This window comes from Sander lucioperca, chromosome 4 (assembly GCF_008315115.2).
Source record: "Sander lucioperca isolate FBNREF2018 chromosome 4, SLUC_FBN_1.2, whole genome shotgun sequence".
NCBI classification, from domain to species: Eukaryota; Metazoa; Chordata; class Actinopteri; order Perciformes; family Percidae; genus Sander; species Sander lucioperca.
Genome location: NC_050176.1, coordinates 21024563 through 21044752, shown reverse-complemented (window position 1 = coordinate 21044752; position 20190 = coordinate 21024563). Strand labels below are relative to the sequence as shown.

The 20190-nt window shown below is 40.9% G+C and overlaps 1 protein-coding gene and 2 long non-coding RNA genes across 3 annotated transcripts in view; 2 read left to right on the top strand and 1 right to left on the bottom strand.

Moving 5' to 3' along the window:
• The window catches only part of LOC116049886 (slit homolog 1 protein-like), a 79878-nt gene extending 62571 nt beyond the window's left edge, over positions 1–17307 (top strand). The window contains exons 26-39 of the mRNA XM_031299932.2: positions 584–747; positions 2606–2730; positions 3033–3127; positions 5507–5646; positions 7378–7471; positions 7748–7885; positions 8415–8643; positions 8788–8918; positions 10896–11050; positions 11417–11628; positions 12931–13055; positions 13768–13976; positions 15717–16591; positions 17099–17307. Of these exons, the coding sequence (XP_031155792.1) occupies positions 584–747; positions 2606–2730; positions 3033–3127; positions 5507–5646; positions 7378–7471; positions 7748–7885; positions 8415–8643; positions 8788–8918; positions 10896–11050; positions 11417–11628; positions 12931–13055; positions 13768–13976; positions 15717–15979 (2080 nt within the window). The 3' untranslated portion in view covers positions 15980–16591; positions 17099–17307. The remainder of the gene's footprint in view (positions 1–583; positions 748–2605; positions 2731–3032; positions 3128–5506; positions 5647–7377; positions 7472–7747; positions 7886–8414; positions 8644–8787; positions 8919–10895; positions 11051–11416; positions 11629–12930; positions 13056–13767; positions 13977–15716; positions 16592–17098) is intronic.
• On the bottom strand, positions 13574–15680 carry LOC118494867. Its single transcript, XR_004897074.1, has 2 exons — positions 15593–15680; positions 13574–13938 (listed from the first exon to the last, which is right to left on the bottom strand). It is a non-coding gene; the product is annotated as an uncharacterized LOC118494867 (long non-coding RNA).
• Positions 17308–18745: 1438 nt separating the features above from the next.
• On the top strand, positions 18746–19987 carry LOC116049887. The gene is made up of 2 exons (XR_004104927.2): positions 18746–18947; positions 18988–19987. It is a non-coding gene; the product is annotated as an uncharacterized LOC116049887 (long non-coding RNA).
• Positions 19988–20190: the final 203 nt, after the last annotated feature.

Genomic DNA, 20190 nt, shown 5'->3' with positions numbered 1-20190 from the left:
CCATGTTTTTTTCCTCCTGTCTCTATTTTTTTTCTTTTTGTCTGTCTCTTTCTTTTTCTGTCTGCCTGTCTTTATTTTTTCCTATGTTGTTTCTTCACTGTTGTCTGCCGCTTCCGTTCTTTCTGTTTTCTTTGTCTGTCTTTCTTTCTTTCCATCCAGTTTCCAAACCTTCCTTCTGTCCTCCTTTTTCTTTCATTTTCTTTCCTTCCCCTTTTTCCCATCCTCTTTACATTTCTAATTTCATCTATTATCCTCCCCCCCATCTTTCCCATTACTTTCTCTTTCCCACTCCTCATCGTTCCTCACACACCATGTCTACTTTTTTAAACCTCCCACCTTTCTCTTCTTTTCTTTTACTTTTTATCCTTTCCCTTCTTCCTCTATTTTCCCTCTCCACCCCTTACTTCTTATCATTCTTTCCCCTTTCCTTTCTTTTCTTCCTTCATTTTACTATCTTCCTTTCCCTCTGCTTTCTTGTTCCCAACCTCTTTCCATCTCTCCCTTTCTTTCTATACCAGAAATCCTCCCCTCTGTCAGTGAGCTGACTCTTTGTCTGTTTATTTCTTTCTTTCTTTTTTGTCAGAGCGATTGGAGCCAACCCCCTGTACTGTGACTGCCGTCTGCTCTGGCTGTCAGATTGGGTGAAGAGTAGCTATAAGGAGCCCGGTATCGCCCGCTGTGCCGGTCCCCGTGGTATGGAGGGCAAGCTGCTGCTCACCACTCCCGCCGACAAGTTCCAGTGTCTGGGTAAGCTGGCAGGAAGCCGTCCCTGACTTAAAAAGACACGCGCTCACAAATGTACAAACTGCACATAAAAGAGAAGCTCTGCAGTAGTTTCATGTCAGGCACTTGTTTTGACACATACAAATATTTTATTTGGTCATTGAAAGTGATCTGACATGTAAAAGCTATTCACATGATGCTGATATCACCTGTGGTCTTTCAGTGATTTGGGATGAATACAAAGTTAATTGGCTATTTTGTTCCCGTGTGATTCTGTCATTTAATCAGTAAACTGATCTAAGAGAGCAAACACCCACATACTGTCGCTTCCCCATAGATGATAGTTAATGAAAAAAAAATATTTTTAGTCTGTGTGGCCTTCATTAGAAGTCGTCTGCTTTCACTCCTACACACCTGTCACAGCTGAAGATGCTGCACGCTATCTTTAACTCAGAGGTAAAAGTCTACAAGAAAAGACCGAAGACACATTTTCTGCCGTGTGAGTTGAATTCTAATTTTCCTGTATTTTGTTTAACATCCACTGGCCTCTCTTTTAAGAGTGCAATCATAAAGAACATGCAGTATGCACAATGCTGGTAATGTATGCAAGGCAAGAGAGAGGGGCGACGTCAACGTGATGTTTTCATTCATATGGATGCAATTGAACTATGGCTTCACTGAAATTAGTACAATACAAGTAAAGATAAAATAACTGGATTTGGCTGGTTGATGTAGTTTTTTTTTTAAATAAATTATTTGTTACGTTGCTTTCAGTTCAGATTTGGTCATTTAGATTTGCTATCCAGAGCGGCCTTTTTCTCTTCAACAGATTACTTATTATCTCCGCCAAGTACGTTATGTTTTGGGTTAGTTTGTTTGTTTTTTGGCAGGATGACAGAAAACCTACAGGCCCAATTTTCATGAAACTATGTTTAAGGGTGTAGCACAGGCCAAGGAAGCACCCATTACATTTTGGAGTGGATCCGAATCACGGAGCGGATACACAAAGTATTTTTCACTTTCATTAACATTGTGAGATAGGGTGTTTGTGCTGCATTCATGTGAGGGCCGGAAAAAAATGAGTTCCCGATCATATTTCGTGGATATTTGCTTTTCGGTGCCAGGCAAATAATGGAAACAGCTATCAACATGTTTAAATGCTCTGAGCAATAAAATATGACATGTTTTCTTTGTAGCTTCCCTGTTGTTTCCACATCAAGACTTAAAACTAAAGTCGGAAGGGCTTTGCTGAGGTCTGTACTCTCCAAGTGCCATTCTAATGCAATAATTCTCTTATTGCGTAACAGTCAATCTCCATGGTGCCTAAACGTTTCCTCGGGACCTCCCTTTGTCCTGTCATGTGAAGTGAACGATCTAGGTGCAGGCACATTCACATCTTTAAGCCCAAACAGATGTCATGTCAAAACTAAACTATAGACAAAAAAAATAACTCAGAAGGTTTTACTGTAGTGCAACATAAAGAAAAAAAGAGCGAAATATTGTGAAAACACGAATCATTGTTATATCTTTATGTTTTCAAGCTAAAATATTGTTATCTTTTTCATTCTGAAAACACAACTGTGTTTGGAGCTCTGTCTGTTGCCTTCCATACAGTATATTGAGCCCATTACTTCTTCTGCCGACCCCAGAAACTCTGCGAACAGCTTCTTTCTCCAGTTTAGTATTTTGTGACGGACAAGGTGAAAAGGCACTTCGAGGCCTGTGTGATCTGGCTTGTTGACAGTGATCAAAATAATGTCTTGATAATGGTCTTCATAACAATTAAACCTCTGTGTGTGTGTGTGTGTGTGTGTGTGTGTGTGTGTGTGTGTGTGTGTGTGTGTGTGTGTGTGTGTGTGTGTGTGTTTGTGTTTGTTGTCAGGTCCGGTAGAGGCGTCTGTTCAGGCCAAATGCAGCCCATGTGTCACGTCTCCCTGCCAGAACCAGGGTGTCTGTCAAGTCCACCACACAGAACTGTACACCTGTACCTGCAAGTCTGGCTTCACGGTATGACACTGTGTGTGTGTGTGTGTGTGTGTGTGTGTGTGAGGCTCGCGTGATATATATATATATATATATATATATATATAGCAAGTTTGCCTGTTTCATGAAACACCTTCATAACTATTAACTATAAAATGTTTCCCCCCCGTCGACACACAGCAATCCATTTACAAACCCAGTGCCCACATTTCTCTCTGATCATAATCCCATCAAATGACTCACTTGACCTGATCTGATGTTGTACTTAAAAAAAACAAAAAAAAACATGCTCTATAATTAATGTTTGTACGTGTGTGTTATTTCAGGGTAAACACTGTGAGACTCCACTCGATGCTTGTGTCAGTAATCCCTGCGCCAACGTTGGAATCTGTATCAGCGACGAACAGACGGGAGGCTTCAGGTAACAAGTCTAAAAACGTTTGTAGATGGGGATGGAAAGAAAGCAGAGAAACACCTACAAAACCCGCCTGCACGAAATCTGAGAATCCTTAAACCAAACAACAAAAGGAAACAAATTTAGGACATTGCATGGATATCCAGTGGTGTAGTCTACGTGATACGCAGGTATACGCAGTATACCCACTAAGAAATCTCCAGGATTTCCGTATACCCACCTAAAAATGTGCTATGATACGCAACAACATAGTTTTGTGACAGAACTTTCACTTCAGATATTTGTATTCACAAATACGGGGTCGGGTAATGTGACAGCAAACTAAACTAACACTGCTGACCATGCAGAGAGACTTAGGTCCCTGATGTGAAAGCCCCCTTACTGCTTTATATTACATTATATATTTGATATAATTTGAATGTCATCTGTGTTTTCCTTCTCATAGGCTAAATACAGGTATTCCCACCATAAATTGGCGCATTAAAGTGTATCAGAATGCAGGAAATGGAAGTCTGTGCTCCCTGGGGGAGGACACCCAGACCCCAGCTGTAGAAATAACATTTCAAGATATTGTCATACGCACAATTACAGAGCAGCAGTCGCAGGCAATGCATTTCTTAGATCACATGCTCCCTCCGACAATGCTCATTTAATATGTAGAATAAAAAATAAAAAATAGTGCAGAAGTTGAAATAAAGGGCTAAAATATGACATATATTAAAATAAAATAATATATATTTGTGGTAGACAGGTGTACAGTAATCGCAAACAGAAAAAAACTGCAATATAAACAAGAATGTAGTAAATGTATATACATGGATAGAACCGGAATCAGTAATAAATAAATATATACAGAGATGTAAACAGGTAGTAAAACAGTGAGTGAAAGTATATAAAGGTAAATGTCCCCTTCAGTTGGAAAATGAGATAAAAGCTAACATAGCATGCTAACATACAGAATACCAGCTATTTTAGTTAGAGGCTATTTTTTTTGTATTTCACCTTTATTTTTTCCAGGCAAATCATTAAGAAGGGGTTCCTATTTACAATGGCGGCCTGATCACAATGGCGGCTAGAGGATCTAAAGTCTGAAAACCGAGCCTAGAGGAGCTAGTTTTCTCTCAGACCACTTAAATTATAACATGCCGACGGACTATAATGGAATGTTTGCCCAACGACGCAAAAAATAAAGTCCCTGCCACAACAACGGCCGTCGTTTCACAGCGTTGAACACAAGGTCCCATTTCGTAAGCTATCATGCGAACCCGTCGATTAAAATACGTTGATTAATGTTGGTATGCTGATATATAAAATTAGCATACATAAATATAACGCAAACATACATATACATATAATTTATATATTATATGTATCTGTATGAATCTAACTACATATCAGAATCACAAAAGGATTTATTGTCAAGTACAGTAAGTAACACTTACAAGGAATTTGCCTTTGGTGGTTGGTGCGTACATAAACAAACATATTAAACATTAATATAAAAATAAACAATAAATACAGAAACAAATATGTACAAAATGAAAAAAGAGGATGAATGGTTTAGTGCAGAATGTGCAATGGGCAGGTGTATAGTCCAGAATGAAGGTTAATGCAAAGTGTATTGACTAGGGATTGGAGGAGGGGGGGTGGTACGAGTCAATGTCAGTGGGGGTGTGGGGCCTTGTTAATAAGACTGCAGAGGGGAAGAAACTGTTTTTGTGGACCCCAGCCTCCTGCCAGAGGGGAGGGGTTCAAAGAGTGTGTGTCTGGGGGTGAGTATATGAGTATTTCTGCTCAATTCTGAACCACTGTGAGCAGGGTCCAACATTAGCACCATCTACTAGCCAAATGCTGCTGAAATATGCAAGAGGCTGGTAGATTTGTGTCACTCACCAGCCCAAAAAACAATGGTAAGCGATGGCTGGTGGCTGGTAAAGTTTTAACATTCACTAGCCATTTGGCTGGTGGGGAAAAAAAAGTAAATTTTGGACCTGACTGTGAGGCATGTCAGGGACGTTCTGCTACACTGAGAATAAAAATAGGCAAGGTGAGTTAAAATAGTCTGGGAGAGAAGTGATAAATTCATGAGTTTTTACTGTCTCCAGCTTTCTAACACATTTTAATTAAAATAATATTTTGGGATTTTGCCTTTTGTGAGTTGGTAGAAGCGTGAGGGTTAGACTGCTGTCAGACACAACACCTAGGTCTGTGCTGCGTTTGACAACGTGAAGTGCTAAAAAGTTGGTTAACAGCTAATGAATTTGCATTTTGTACTGCAATGAATGACATTTGTACATGTTTATCCCCTAAGTTTAGTGAGTTAGTATTTCATATGCCTTTTAGCCGTGAATATAACAGTTTCTTTCTTTCTTTGTTTTTGTTCAGCTGTGCATGTGCATTTGGTTTCCATGGTACTTTCTGCGAGGTGAACGTGGACGACTGTCAGGACAACGGGTGTGAGAATGAAGCCACCTGTGTGGACGGAGTAGGCAACTACACCTGCTTGTGTCCTCCAAACTACACAGGTGTGACACCGACTTCTGCCTGGGATTGTCTCACTTCACCTCCTCCTTCCACTTAGCTATATTCATAAGAAACAATAAATATTAGGGCTGTCAGCGTTAACGCGTTAACGCGTTAATCGTGATGCGATTAAAGGCCGACGCGATGCGATACATTTTTTTTAATCGCATGCCGGCATTTATTAATTTATTTTACACTTCACTCTGCTTTGCGTCATGCCTAACAGGCTACTATTTTGACCCTTTGCAGCACCGTTACTTATCATCAAGCTGCCACTTCCTCGTATCACGTCCTGCTGCTGCAGGCTGCAGGCATGATGGAGAAAGACAGCAGCAATGAAATCCTGAATGGAGCTTTTTATTTTCCAAAACTCCCGGACGGCTCGTAGACAAGTCGAAAGCCATATGCACATTGTGTAAAGCCAAATTAAAATATCACCGAAGCACGTCAAGCTTGAGCTACCACCTACGGAGCTAAGCATAGTAGTACAGTTATTAACGTGATGCTACCCGCTAGCATGCTACCCACTCAGGCAAAGCAGTATTTTGGAGAGTGCTACTTGTTGACCTGTGGATGAAACCAAATCCCAAAAAATTACTACAGCTCTTGCGAAACGGGTGGCAATTAACTGCAGACCTGTCAGCATCGTAGAGGACTCGGGTCTTAAAGACGTACTACGGTTGGCATGTTCTGACCTGTCTGTTGCCGTCGAGAGGGACAGTAGTTTCACCATACACAGCCTGTATGATACGGAGAAAGCAGCCCAACTGGAACTGCTGCAAGGTGCTGCAAACTCTGTCTCATTAACCGGTGATCACTGGACGTCAGTGAGTAATCAACATTATTTAGGAGTTACTAAACACTAGATTGACTCTGGTAAGGATAGGGATTTTTTGTTTTTTAGTTAGGTACTTGGAGGAATTGTGCAATAATGACAGATTCACACATTTTTCTTTTGTTTACAGTAAATAAATAATTACAAATCTTAAAATCAAGTTCATAAAGTAACTTTCTTTGCATTCATTTGATTCCCAATCAAGATGCACTGGTAAAAATTGCTTTCAGTTGTTAATATGTATTTAAAAACTGTTCTGAAATGATAAAATATAAAATAAAATATGCGATTAATCGCGATTAACTATAGAAATTCAGCGATTAATCGCGATTAAAAAATTTTTTATCGTTTGACAGCCCTAATAAATATATAATTAGAAAAAAACAGAGTTGATCCATTCTAGGGCTGCACGATATGAAGAAAATATGCGATATGCAATAATGTTGTTGAATATTACTTGCCATAAATAAACAGATATTAAAGTGTACTCAGTTCTGCATTTCTGCTGTTTTCAGTATATATATATATATATAGCTACAATGCAACAAATTGCTTGTTGAATTTCAAACAAATGAAAGGAAATCATTTCCAACATTCTTTTATTGAACAAATTGAACATTGAATTAAATATAAAAGGCACCACTAAAAGAAGAATGACAGTTACATTTTAAAGTGCAGTCTTCTACTGATGTTTTCTTTCAACTAACACAAAAACTCTCTGTCTATCACGATATGTTGCAGCCTTTCTCAATGTGTTTATTGCACAAGTTGATATTGCAATGGCGATAAAATAAAACCGTATGTTGTGCGGCCCTAATCCATTCTGTTTAGAGGATAAATGATTTGGTCTAGTACAAACGTTTACGTGAATCCTCTCTTTCTCTGCTCTTGTTCTCAGGTCTTTTTTGTGAGGAAGAGGAGTATGCGTGTTCTCAAGGTAGAAACCCCTGTCAGCATCAGTCCACCTGCATCAGCACTCCTACTGGCCCCAGGTGACCACACACACACACACACACACACACACACACACACACAGAGACACACTTTTTCACTGCCAGACTCAGCAAAGTTTCAGATCCCTGATGAGATTAAATATATATACGTGCACAGACAAACCCATATGTGAATTATGCTGAGGTCTGTGTTGACGCCCCAAAATCCTACACCATGTGTCATGTATTGTGTGTGTGTGTGTGTGTGTGTGTGTGTGTGTGTGTGTGTGTGTGTGTGTGTGTGTGTGTGTGTGCGCGTGTGCGCGCACGCTGCAGGTGCGTGTGTATTCCAGGCTGGGTGGGGCCAGACTGCAGTATAGATTACAATGAATGTGTGGACCATCGCTGTCTGAACGGAGCTCAGTGTGTCGACCATCTGGACGGCTACAGCTGCGTCTGTTTACAGGGATACAGGTACCAGGAACACTAGGAAAACTGGGAATACTGGTGACACAGGCGGCACTGTAGATGCATCACCCCGGAAACTGAAGAACTCTGGAAATACTGCAAAATAGTTGCCATGTGTTAAGTGTACATTAAACTTGATTTCAAATCACATTTTTCCCAAATCACGCGTTTACATGCAATTTACTGAGCAAATCATTTAAAGTTACACAAAACTATAAGAAATCATCAGTTTGTTTTGACTTTTGTCATCTAAGTCCAACACCTGATCCACATTCATGACTGATTCTTATTTTTATATATATATTAACAAAGTTTGCACACACCTGAAAAGGATGTTGGCATATGCATGTTTCCACCACTAGTTAAAAGTAATTTGTAGTTACAGCCTCATGTTACCTTCCACATAAAAGAATGACCCAATCAGATTGACCGAGTGATGCATGGTACAGATTTTAAACAATAAAGAAAGATAAGGAAACATGTGAAGTACTTTCTGATATCCTCTCGGACTTCTTCTTTCCCTCCCCCCCCCCAGTGGTGAGTTTTGTGAGGTGGCCCTTCCTCCCGCGTCACTCTGCCAGCCGACTCCGTGTCAGAACGGCGCCCCCTGTGTGGAGAAGACGGGGACTGCGGCCTGTCAGTGTCTGCCCGGCTTTGAAGGTCCGAGCTGTGAGAAGCTGGTCAGTGTCAACTTTGTCAACAGGGATTCTTACGTTCAGCTCCAAGACGTCAAGAACTGGCCTCAAGCCAACATCACACTGCAGGTGAGTGAGGACACCCCTCCAGAGACGTCACACTGAGCGTGACTGACATTCAATATCAGCACTAGCAGACTCTCACACACACACATAATATGTGTGTCTTTGTGTGTGTGTGTGTGTGTGTGTGTGTGTGTGTGTGTGTTTCAGGTGTCAACAGCAGAGGAAAACGGTATCTTGCTCTATAACGGAGACGACGAGCCAATCGCTGTGGAGCTCCATCAGGGTCATGTCAGGGTTACATATGATCCTGGGAACCAGCCTGCCACCACTATCTACAGGTAGATACACACACACACACGCTCATACACACACACACACACACACACACACGCACAACAAGTACAGCTCAGAATATGCTTCCAAAAACAAAGTTAGGACAATCAACCAAAACTACCATGTAAAACTTTCAATCTTTTTAGCGTTATTGACATATTAATCTGCCGTGTTAATGCTCAGAATAAAATCATATAGATATTCTACTGCAGGGGTCTTCTTTTGTTAGGCCAGGGACCTCTAAGCTGAAAGAGAGACCGCCTACTGCAGTAGTGACCCCCTACTGCAGATATTGTATACAATTGAGTTGCATATAAAAATGGGCCGGATGGATGAAAATAAATGTATATTATTCATACATCATGTTTTAACGTTAAACATACATTTGGAAGGCTCGGTGACTCCTTTTTTTTAAGATCATTTTTTGGGGCATTTCCCTTTATTTGATAGTGACAGTGGATAGACAGGAAAGGTGGGAGAGAGATGGGGGATGACACGCAGCAAAGGGCCGTAGGTCGGATTCGAACCCGGGCCACTGCAAAGGACTCAGCCTACATGGGGCGCACGCTCTTACTGGGTGAGCTAGAGGTCGCCCCAGCTCGGTGACTCCTTAAGCTTAACTGTACAGCTATCACAATGGCTACCTTACCTATAGTAAGCTTATCTTTAAATCTTTTTTTTTTTTTTTCACAAATAGGCCAATTTATCTTTGCTATTAAAATGTTCGATTCATATTAATGTATATTTTAAAACTTTAAAAAAAAAGAAACTTAAAAACAATAAATCTATTTTTAACATAATTTGGCAGCCCCCCCTACACTAACTCTGAAGACCCCCCAGGGGGTCCTGGACCCCCTGTTGATCTCTGTTTTATTGTATACAGGCAGGTAGTTAACACACACCAGACGAGAAGGCGTGGTTCGTAACAAAATCGGTTTCAAACTAAGTAGGAGATAAGTAGTCAGAGCTGAGTTATACAGCGTTTTATCTGCTGATCCTGACCAGCTCAACATGTTTAACATCACACTTAACCCTGTGACTCCAGCCAGCAGCTGCAGGTTGATTAGTGTGTTCTCATCATCGGATTTCTGAAAGCTGAGTGTTGGCTGAGCCGAGCGATCTACTGGACTCCAGTCAGGCCCTCAGTGGCCTCTCAGCTCACTGTAGCCCAGCAACGCCTCTCAGAGCGTGTTAAGTGCGTTAGTGTTGCTCGGAGAGAGTCCTGCAGTGTTTAGGAATGTGGACAGACGGCACGGGCAGTGTGGGTATTCTTGTTCAATCACAGATGCAGCCAGAGGACACTTGAACCGGAGTGTCCACTTGATCATGTGTCGAGTGCTTAAATGTTTGGATGGTTCACTGTGAAGGAGGAGAAGGCTCGGCCAACTGGCAGCCTAACACACACACACACACACACACACACGCATGCATGCACACACGCAGAGTCAAAGGCTATTTGTGTGATAAGCACCTGCAGAGAAGAGGAGATTGAGAGCATGGCAAGTCATCTGAGAAGAGAAAAGATGAAGAGAACAGAGAAGTGGTGTGAAAACAGTAGAAAGACTGACACAGCAGTACAAGTTGTTTTAAGTTTAAGTTTAAGTTTTAAGCAACTTTTTTGATTACCGATTAATTGGTTTCAGTAATTTGTTAAGAAAAAAAGTAAAAATTCTCTAGTTTCTTCTCTCTTTTTCGACACTACACTGAATATTTGTGAGTTGTGGACAAAACAAGACATTTAAGGACTCCATCATAACTGGAAAAATAATCCACAGATTAATCAACAATGAAAATAATGCTTAGTTGCAGCCCTAGTTGTGTTTACGTGGCGGTACATACTTTCGACTGTATGGTTACATTTCACAGCTCTCACCAACCACACAGTCATAATACGTATCTGCTCCCTCTTTGTCATTCTTTGTTCCTACGTTGTAAATTTATTACGAAATACAGCATGCGTGTGTTACGCTCTCTACGCACAGCACTGAGACGGTGAACGACGGGCAATTTCACACGGTCGAGCTGGTGACCTTTAATCGGATGGTGAACCTGTCTGTGGACGGAGGAGAGCCGACGACTCTGGACAGTCAGGGCCGGAGCCAGCCGCAGACGGGGGACGCGCCTCTGTACGTAGGAGGTAAGAGTGGAGAGGAAACACACCTTAACGTTACCAGTTCATTTTAGAATTCATTTTAAAATCCTGGTCCTTACTTTTAGAGCCTTGCACGGACAAGCTCCTTCTTATATATCTGACCCGATAACAGCGTCATCAGGTCAGATGTTGTTAGCGATTCCCCGGCGCTCATTTTAAAACCAGCGGGGTTCAATCATTCCAGGCAGTGGCACCCAGGCTGTGGAATGTACTGCCCCTCTCTTTACGTAGTTCAAATTTTGTTGATTCTTTTAAAAAGTAGTTGAAGACTTTGCTATTCAAGCTGGCTTTTAGTTAGACAATGGCTTTTATGGCTGGCTGATATGTGTCACTAACCGTCCGTCTCTCCAGGTATGCCTGAGGCGGTGATGGACGCCTCTCTGGGTCTCTCCTCTCAGACTCTCAACACATCCAGTTTCCACGGCTGCATCAGGAACCTCTACATCAACCACGAGCTGCAGGACTTCACCCGCAGCCACATGAAGCCTGGGGTGGTGCCCGGCTGTCAGCCCTGCCGCAAACTCTACTGTCTGCACGGCATCTGCCAGCCCAACGCCGCTCAGGTAGGAGACAGACGGCCAACATACAACAGCCCATATGTGAACAGTGAGAAGCAATACACACACACAGCAACAACTTAAGAGTTTGTGACAAATGCAATATCCCCCATAGTTGTGTCCTCTAGTTACAGTATTCATTGCACTCTTTTGAACAGTATCTAGGTTTTTTTTTGTCTTATTCTATTTTAATTTATTTACCTTGTATAATCTTTTTTTCTATTTTAGTCGGTGTGCTTTTCTTTGCCCTTAACTCTTTTTACTTTTTTACTTTACTCGAAGAGCTTGTACAATTCCTATGTGCCTGGACTGTACCTGCACAAATGACAAATAAAAAATCTTGAATCTTGAAAAGTTTAATCAAAGACTAATCGTGCATAAATTAGAAGAAATTTTAGAAGAAAAAACACTGTGATAGAATTTTGTTCTTTCCCTCAACACCAACATGCACTTTTATTAATGTCCTGTTTATGTTTACTTGAATTTTTCACTAGTCAAGCTCTCTTTCATGATTTATAACGTCTCAGGCATTTCCCTGAGGTGAAGAACACTTGAATGTTACTTTACTTCATACAGCATGTTGCAGCAAACAAGTATGGCATTTACATTTTTCAAGGAGTGCTCCATTCTCTTGATATGTTAAACCGAACAACACCAGGTTAATTATGTTATTGATGTTTAAAGTGCTCATATTATGCTTTTTGGCGTTTCCCCTTTCCTTTATTGTGTTATATATCTTTTTTGTGCACGTTATAGGTTTACAAAGTGAAAAAGCCCAAAGTCCACCCCAAAGGGACTTACCATCTCCAACAGAAAACACTGTTCACAAACTGCTCCAAACAGCTCTATTGTAGTCCAGCCTTTACTTCAGAGACAAACGTGGTCACTTTGGAACACACGTTATAATGCTCGCCTAGCTGCTAGCGTGGCACTCCTTCATACTCTGCGAACTGACTAGCTAGTAGTCCTTACCTAGCTACTGAGCATGTGCGACTTCCAACAAAGATGGAACAGAAGTGAGATGTCTCACTCTGTAGCTAAAACAGAGAGCTCAACACACAGGGTGAAAAGAGGAGCTGCAGCAATGTGCAGTACAACAAAAATATGTTTTTTGAAAATTTAAACCATGTAACCCTATTCTGGTACAATCTCGAAATACAATTATGAACCTGAAAATGAGCATAATATGAGCACTTTAATGTAATTTCTGCCCACATGTTATTTAGGTACAAATATTTATTATGATTTTTTCTTTTCACAGATGATGGATGAAGTAGATAAAGTAGTAAACATGTTGTTTTTTCACAGGGTCCCCAGTGTCACTGCCAGCCAGGTTGGACGGGACAACACTGTGACCAGCCAGTAACAGGAAGCCTCATTGGAGCAGATGTTGTCACCACAGCAACCAGTGTCAACCCGTGTGAAGGCAGCAAGTGAGTAAAGTTCGTTCTGGCATTTTCCAAACGTCATTTCTCATTACATTCATTTGAAATGGAGCCCGACCGATGAAGGATTTTTAAGGCCCTTATCGATACAAATATTTGGTGATTTAAAATCCGATATTCCGATATATCGGTCGATATATATATATTTTTTTTTAAATCCAGAAACGAGTAACAAAACATAAACAGATTTCCCTAACATTAGTTATTGGTAGTTATTTATGAGTCCTCACTAAAATAATATGATAATGCAGTTTTATTGTCACAACAGAACAGAGGAACATCAACATATATTAAAGTTCTGATAAATAAAATGTATGAAACTACAAACTTAAGATATGAAACTTAAAGTCCTTTGAACAAAAACATAATAAAAAAAAAATAATCAATGAGTATTGCCAACAGAGAGGGTGTAGAGCACCCTCTGGTCGACAAACCATGCAACGCCAACACTCATAATATGGTTGAAGGGTGTTTCGTCCGTTTTTATTTTATCTTTTTAAATATTCATTTATCGGCCATTATAAATGCCAATACCGATAGTTTGGAAAATGCCTAATATCAGCCCGCCGATATATCAGTCGGGCTCTAATTTGAAAGTGTTAATAAGACAAATATGTGTTCTCTTAAATGTTGGGTTTCTGTGGATTCGTCCTTCATGTTGAGGCTCTTTCCCTCTTCCTCACTGCGTCCGTTAATCCAGGTGTGTGAAGGGTGAGTGTGTGGCGTTGGACGCACGGACGTACCGCTGCGACTGTGCGGAGGGATACCGCGGTGCGTTGTGTAACCTGCAGGAGGAGCCGGCGGGTTTGTGCCAGGGTCTGCAGTGTTTGCATGGCCAGTGTCAGGAGACGGAGGACGGGGAGCACTGCGTCTGTGAGCAGGGATACACCGGAGAGAGCTGTGATATAGGTGAGGAAGGACCAAGGTTCAGGGTGGGAACAACTTGAAATCTCAAACGCGGACTAACAGCTATTAGACATAAATGGTTTTTTTTTCGAAATGGTCACTATGTCATTTTAAGGTAATCATGGAGCTTTAAACACGTTACACTACAAGTTAAACCCCATCCAATCATAGCTTACAGTCTTTTACAAACTGCATGAAGCACAAAGGAAATCAGAAAGACATGCCCGTCTTCCACTAATACACGCAACACAGATTAAAACATGTATTGTACTTACCTCTCATTTTTATTCCCTAAACTAAATGCTTGTCAGATCAGGCCATTATCGGGCCATCATATAGTCTGATCCCAGCATTAGTTCCATCCAGACGATCACTAAACATATTCACATTCATGCATTAGATGTGTATTTTACATCACATTCACACCAAACATGTTTGAAACAATCTCTTAAACGATTTTCTAGGTCTCTGCCATCTTTAACAATAATCTAATCTGATACTCGATAGACTAAAACAAGTAAGAAGTTGTCAAAATTATAAATGGTAAAAGGCTCCATTTTATAAAGCACTTTTATCCAAAATGCTTTACAATGTGTATATATTATAACTGCTTAATTTTCTGCTGACCAACCAACTAAGTGTTTTAAGCCCTCTTAAATTCATCTATAGATCTTTTAAGATACTTTGTTCTTCTAAAAGTCAGTTAAAAAAACGTGTGGAAAAAAATGTTTTCCCTAGCCTGGGAACTTCCAGAAAATTTAAGATTTGCTCTGCAAGTCAGTCTGGCCAAGAGCCCATTCAAGCCCATTTCCAATTTTTCCAAATCGAGGCACCAATCACAACCGTTGAGGCAAGCTTTACACGATGACGATAGCGCAGCGATGGCGAGCAGCTTTTTGTTTGCATTCAACATGACGGCCACCAAAGCGCAGCAAGCCGTTGATGCTAATCACCCGGATCGTTGGTCTGATTGGTTGAAGGACTATCCAATTACGCCCAGAGGCATTTGAGCGGCGTCCGTTGGTGACCTTTGGAAATGAGCTGCGAATGAAGCTTGCCCAGACCCACTCTGTTACAACTGAGAAGGGTCTGGTTTCAACCAGGCTGTTTTCCCACTTAGTCTTTATCATTCTCAATAAGCACTGTCAACATCATTTTTTAAAGGTGCTGTAGGTAGGACTGTGAAGATCCAGGACTTAGCCCAAAAATGTGAACATCAACAACTTCTCAGCCCCTCCCCCCTTTCTGCGAAAGCCCAAAACAGTCTCCTAAGCCCCTCCCCCCACAAGGGAGAATGAATGCGTGTGCATGAGCAGTGATTGACACGCAGTTAGACACCCCCTCCCCGGCCCTGATCGGTGCATCTGAACAGGGAGCTGTGGATTTTTGCAAATCACACTACAGGCTGTAGGTGGTGCCAGAGGAGCTGGATTGTTTTTTAAATGACCTGCTTCATGTAGTTCTACTGGAACTACATGAACTACTATATGACAGAAAGTTAGTTTTATAACGCTTACCTACTGCACCTTTTTAAGAAAGTTTTTTTTGTTGGTAAAACGTAGTTCCAATTAAGTTTAGTTTTTTTAAATCCTGGATATTGTCTTGGGAACCAGACTAACCAGACGGGTTGCTATTCTGTTTTCTTCAGCAAATTAATCAGAAGTTGTTTGTGTGATTCGAAAGCCTTCGTGGTCAGTAGGAAAATGCTCTCACTTCATCCTCCCTGTGTGTCCCCGTCCACAGAGTCCCCGTGTCGAGGTGAGCCGGTGAGAGATTTCCACCGCCTGCAGCATGGGACCGTCCTCTGCCAGACGTCCAAGCCTTTCTCCTGGGTTGAATGTCGCGGTCGGTGCCAGGCGGGAACCGAGCCGGGCGCCACCGCCGCTTCCTGCTGCGCTCCTCTGAGGGTCCGGCGCCGACGGCTCGCCTTCGAATGCGACGACGGGACCTCGTTTACGCAGGACGTGGAGAAGCCCGTGGAATGTGGCTGCAAAGAGTGTGTGTAGTACTGTTAATGTAACGGTGCACACATACACACACACACACACACACACACACACACACACACACACATACACACACACACACACACCAAACTAAAGAGGTACACACACTGTAGGGATTCTATCACTGATAAACGGACATTTTGGTGTTTGTTTTGTGTGTTTTTTCGCGCACAGACGCAGTTTTGTAACATAAGACAGTTCTTCCGTCTCGAAACATGAAATCAACAAGTCAACCTCATCGTCATCTTCCTCCACCTTACCTGCTGCAGGAGAACCTGCGCGCTAACTACCTAACTCCAGCTCATTTTTAATCCTTGTGTGTCGAACAGCCTCTGTATGCCTTCTCGATGTGTTTCTGATGTTAAGTGCTGCTCGTCGTTCCCTCACAGCTGCGACGCCGAGCTTATAGAAAGAAATAAAGGTACTAATTTAACCCGGCTCTAGTTAATGGAATAAAAAGGTTTCTCAGTCAAAAATGACATGTTTAAATATTACTTAGTTTTTCTGAGACCTGTAAAGATTTCACCTGTCAGACGTCATGTGCAGGTATTTCTATAGCAGTCAGTTTGATGAAGAAAGGAACTGTTTGTGAAATAAAACAACATTTTAAAGGTCCAATGGCATGAAAATGTCACTTTATGAGGTTTTTTAACATTAATATGAGTTCCCCCAGCCTGCCTATGGTCCCCCAGTGGCTAGAAATGGTGATAGGTGTAAACCGAGCCCTGGGTATCCTGCTCTGCCTTTGAGAAAATGAAATCTTCCCTTTATGTCGTCATAAGGGGAAAGGTTACCTCCCCTTTCTCTGCTTTGCCCGCCGCCCACAGCTGCCCAGAGAATTTGGCCCGCCCATGAGGAAATAGAGCTATTGCCACAAGCTAGTCAAGGCCACACCCCCACCCTCCACCTTTCCCCCCCCTCTCTCCTCTTCAATAGTATTTAAAGCTACCGACACAGAAATGGCACATCCTGAGGAAAGCTCATTGTGGGACTGGCTCTAGTGGCTGTAATTCTGCACCAAGGCTGAATTTCGGGAAAGAGACTTCAGATACAGTATTAGGAGACACAAAGGCCTATATAAAAACATCCAAAAAGCAGCATGTCATAGGACCTTTGAAGTAAATTGTTTCCTGCAGATATGACTGTTGTTTCTCAATGAGGTTCTCCATATTTCTACTTCACTGCTGAGGGTTTAAGCACCAAGTGTTTGAAACAGTTCAGCAGTGACAGTCGAAGGTATACAGATTCAAAAGGACATTATGTGCTGATCTTACAATAACCAGGAAGGTGAAACCTTGAACCTGTCAAGAAAATATGTAAGAAACAAAACAAAACAAAAATCAGTGTTTTCAAACATCCAGCTTCAACAGTCTTCTGTCTAAACCTTCCTCTTACGACACATTCACACAGAAAAGCAACTGGAAGTTATAGATAATAGCAGTGTGGTGCAAAAGTGCAGAAATATGACCTTTCTTTTGTCCACTAAAAGTGCTGTTTTTGCCACTGACAGGCTCATATTAATATTATATATACAATATATAATATTATAGTGTCTGACATTATGGAAAGGATTCCTACAGAGATAGACCTTTTTGTTAAAGAGTAAGATCCTTTCTGTTTAACCAGAAACAGCTCCAACATTGCCATCACCAAACTCACCAGACTCCATTTAAATAAACACTACTTTTAGCGTGTAAAGAGCCAGCACATTTCCACATGTAAATGAGTTAATTCATGGTTAATATCAGCCAAACCAGAGTGGTGATTGTTGGAACAGGGAAAAGACAAACCAAGATGGCTTTTAAAATGTTTTTATTTTGTTTCTGTCGACTTTGAATGAAGTGTGTTTTACGTTGATAAAATGTTTATTTACATGGAGGTGCGTGTTGGCGATAGCAATTCCGGGGCTGTTTCATGTCAAAGAAAAATAATTTTACTCTTAAACGAAAAGGTCTATCTCTGTAGGGATCTTTTCCATAATGACACACATAATGACACTTTGAATAATAAGCTGAGACTGTCAGTGGCAGCACTCTTAGTGGATGAAAATTGAAAGTGCACAATAGCCCATTGACGTTACATTGCAGCTTGTCTTGCTTAATACTGGAACAATTAAAAAAAAGTTGTTCCCATCAGTCACTTAGACACTAAAACATAAAAAATAGGGTCCAGATTGAAAAATTAAAAAAACTTTTTATAAATTTAGGCAATAATTTGATGAAGGTCGTGGCTTTACCGTCAATTTTCTATTACGATACACAATGAACCCTTTTCTCACAGTAGAAATCTACTTAATAAACCCAGGGTTCATTGAGTTCAAATCATAATCCCAATTAAAAAAGCTCAGCCCACCAACAACAACACAGCCTGGACGTCACAGGGTTCACAGGGGACAGCAGAGGGGTCATGACACGTTCCCATCGCTGCTCACAACATGCCCTTTCTCCCAGTTTAGACTGGCAGGGGGGGCTGGGAGTGTGTGTGTGTGTGTGTGTGTGTGTGTGTGTGGGGGGGGGGGTGTATATGTTTTGTACTTCTATCCTTGTGAGGACCAGTTTTCTTCTAGACCTTGAGAATGAGAATCTAGCAAATCTAATCGAGCTCTGTTTTAGGGTTTCAACCAGGGCTGCAACTAACGATTATTTTCGTAGTCGATTAATCTTTTGACTTTTTGTCGATTAATAGATTAGTTGTTTGGTCTATAAAATGGTGAAAAATGTGGATCAGTGTTTCCCAAAAGTCCAAGATGACGTCCTCAAATGTCTTGTTTTGTCCACAACTCAAATATATTCAGTTTACTGTCACAGAGGAGAGAAGAAACTAGAAAACATTCACATTTATGAAGCTAGAATAGGGGACTTTTGAATTTCTTTCTTGAAAATGACTCAAACCAGATTAATAGTTAAAAAAAGGTATTTGGCAATTCATTTAATAGCTGACCACTAATCGATTCATCTTTGCAGCTCTAGTTAAACATTTTCAGAGTTGAGCTCATGAGTAAGTTTGAGTTATTGCATATTTTGAAACCTAAATACTGTTATGGTACCGACCAAAATGGGTCAAGCACCATGTTTTTGAAGGCTGTAAAATAGCAAGAGTTGGCATTGAATGACTCGCCAGATTCATAATGTCGTTTATTTTAGTTTTATTTACTGATTTCTCATTTTTATATTTCTCAATGTAAGGCATCGACACGGGTATCAACATAAAAAACACAACTATTGTATTAAAACAATATATTTCAAATAATACAGCCCCACGAAAAGGTTTGGGATTAGCCATGTAGCTGTGATGGTTAGGGGTTAAACATTCTGTGAATTAGGGTCCTCACAAGTATAGAAGTACAGCGTTGTGTGTGTGTGTGTGTTTGTCACTGTAAGACGTTGTCCCTGATAATTAGCTTCATTATGCGACAATGCTGTGTTTGCTCGGATTAAACGCTTCCTTTCCGATTTGTCAGAAGAGCCAGTGAACGCATCGTAGAAATGCCACACAGAGAATGAAGCTTTTATATATGATGACATGTTATTTATATGTGAAACTAAAATAAATGTGCGTTATATTACGTTTTAACATGTTTTTATTTGTTCTTTTTTAGCCTTTGAGTTAAAATGTTCCATAAAAAGACGTTGAGTTGTGGCATAAATCAGATTCAAACTAATGTAGCTTTTATTAATATTAATATTATTATTATTATAACTGCAATACATCTACACAGTAACAGCCTAACAGATTGTAATATATATTATAAGCTTATAATGCATTTGATTTTGTCATAGTATTTTTATATGTTGAAGAGGATGTCGTCACTGTATCATCTGTAGACTGTAGAGAAATCTTTGTTTTCAGTTGCCAAAAAAAATGTTTCCAGACCAACCTTTTACAAAAAAAAAAGAAGAAAAAAAATCAGATAGTGTTTCGGTTCATGTTGTCTCACCTGAAAGCGGACAACGATTAGTGCTTCTTCTTTTCTCCTATTTATTTAAATAAAGAGCTGTTCCTCCTCCATTGTTATTCTCTCTTTTTTTTTCTTTCTTCAACCTTGACACTGGCTCTGGTTTTCATGTTGTCGTTGCTCTGACCTTTGACCTGGTTGTGTCGCGGCTGTCTAGCGTCCGGGCTGAAGTCGATGGGCGACGGCAGCTCACGGAGACGGACGGAGAAGAGAGAGGGAGGACGGTTGGCAGAGAGAAAGAGAGACAGCGGGGGTG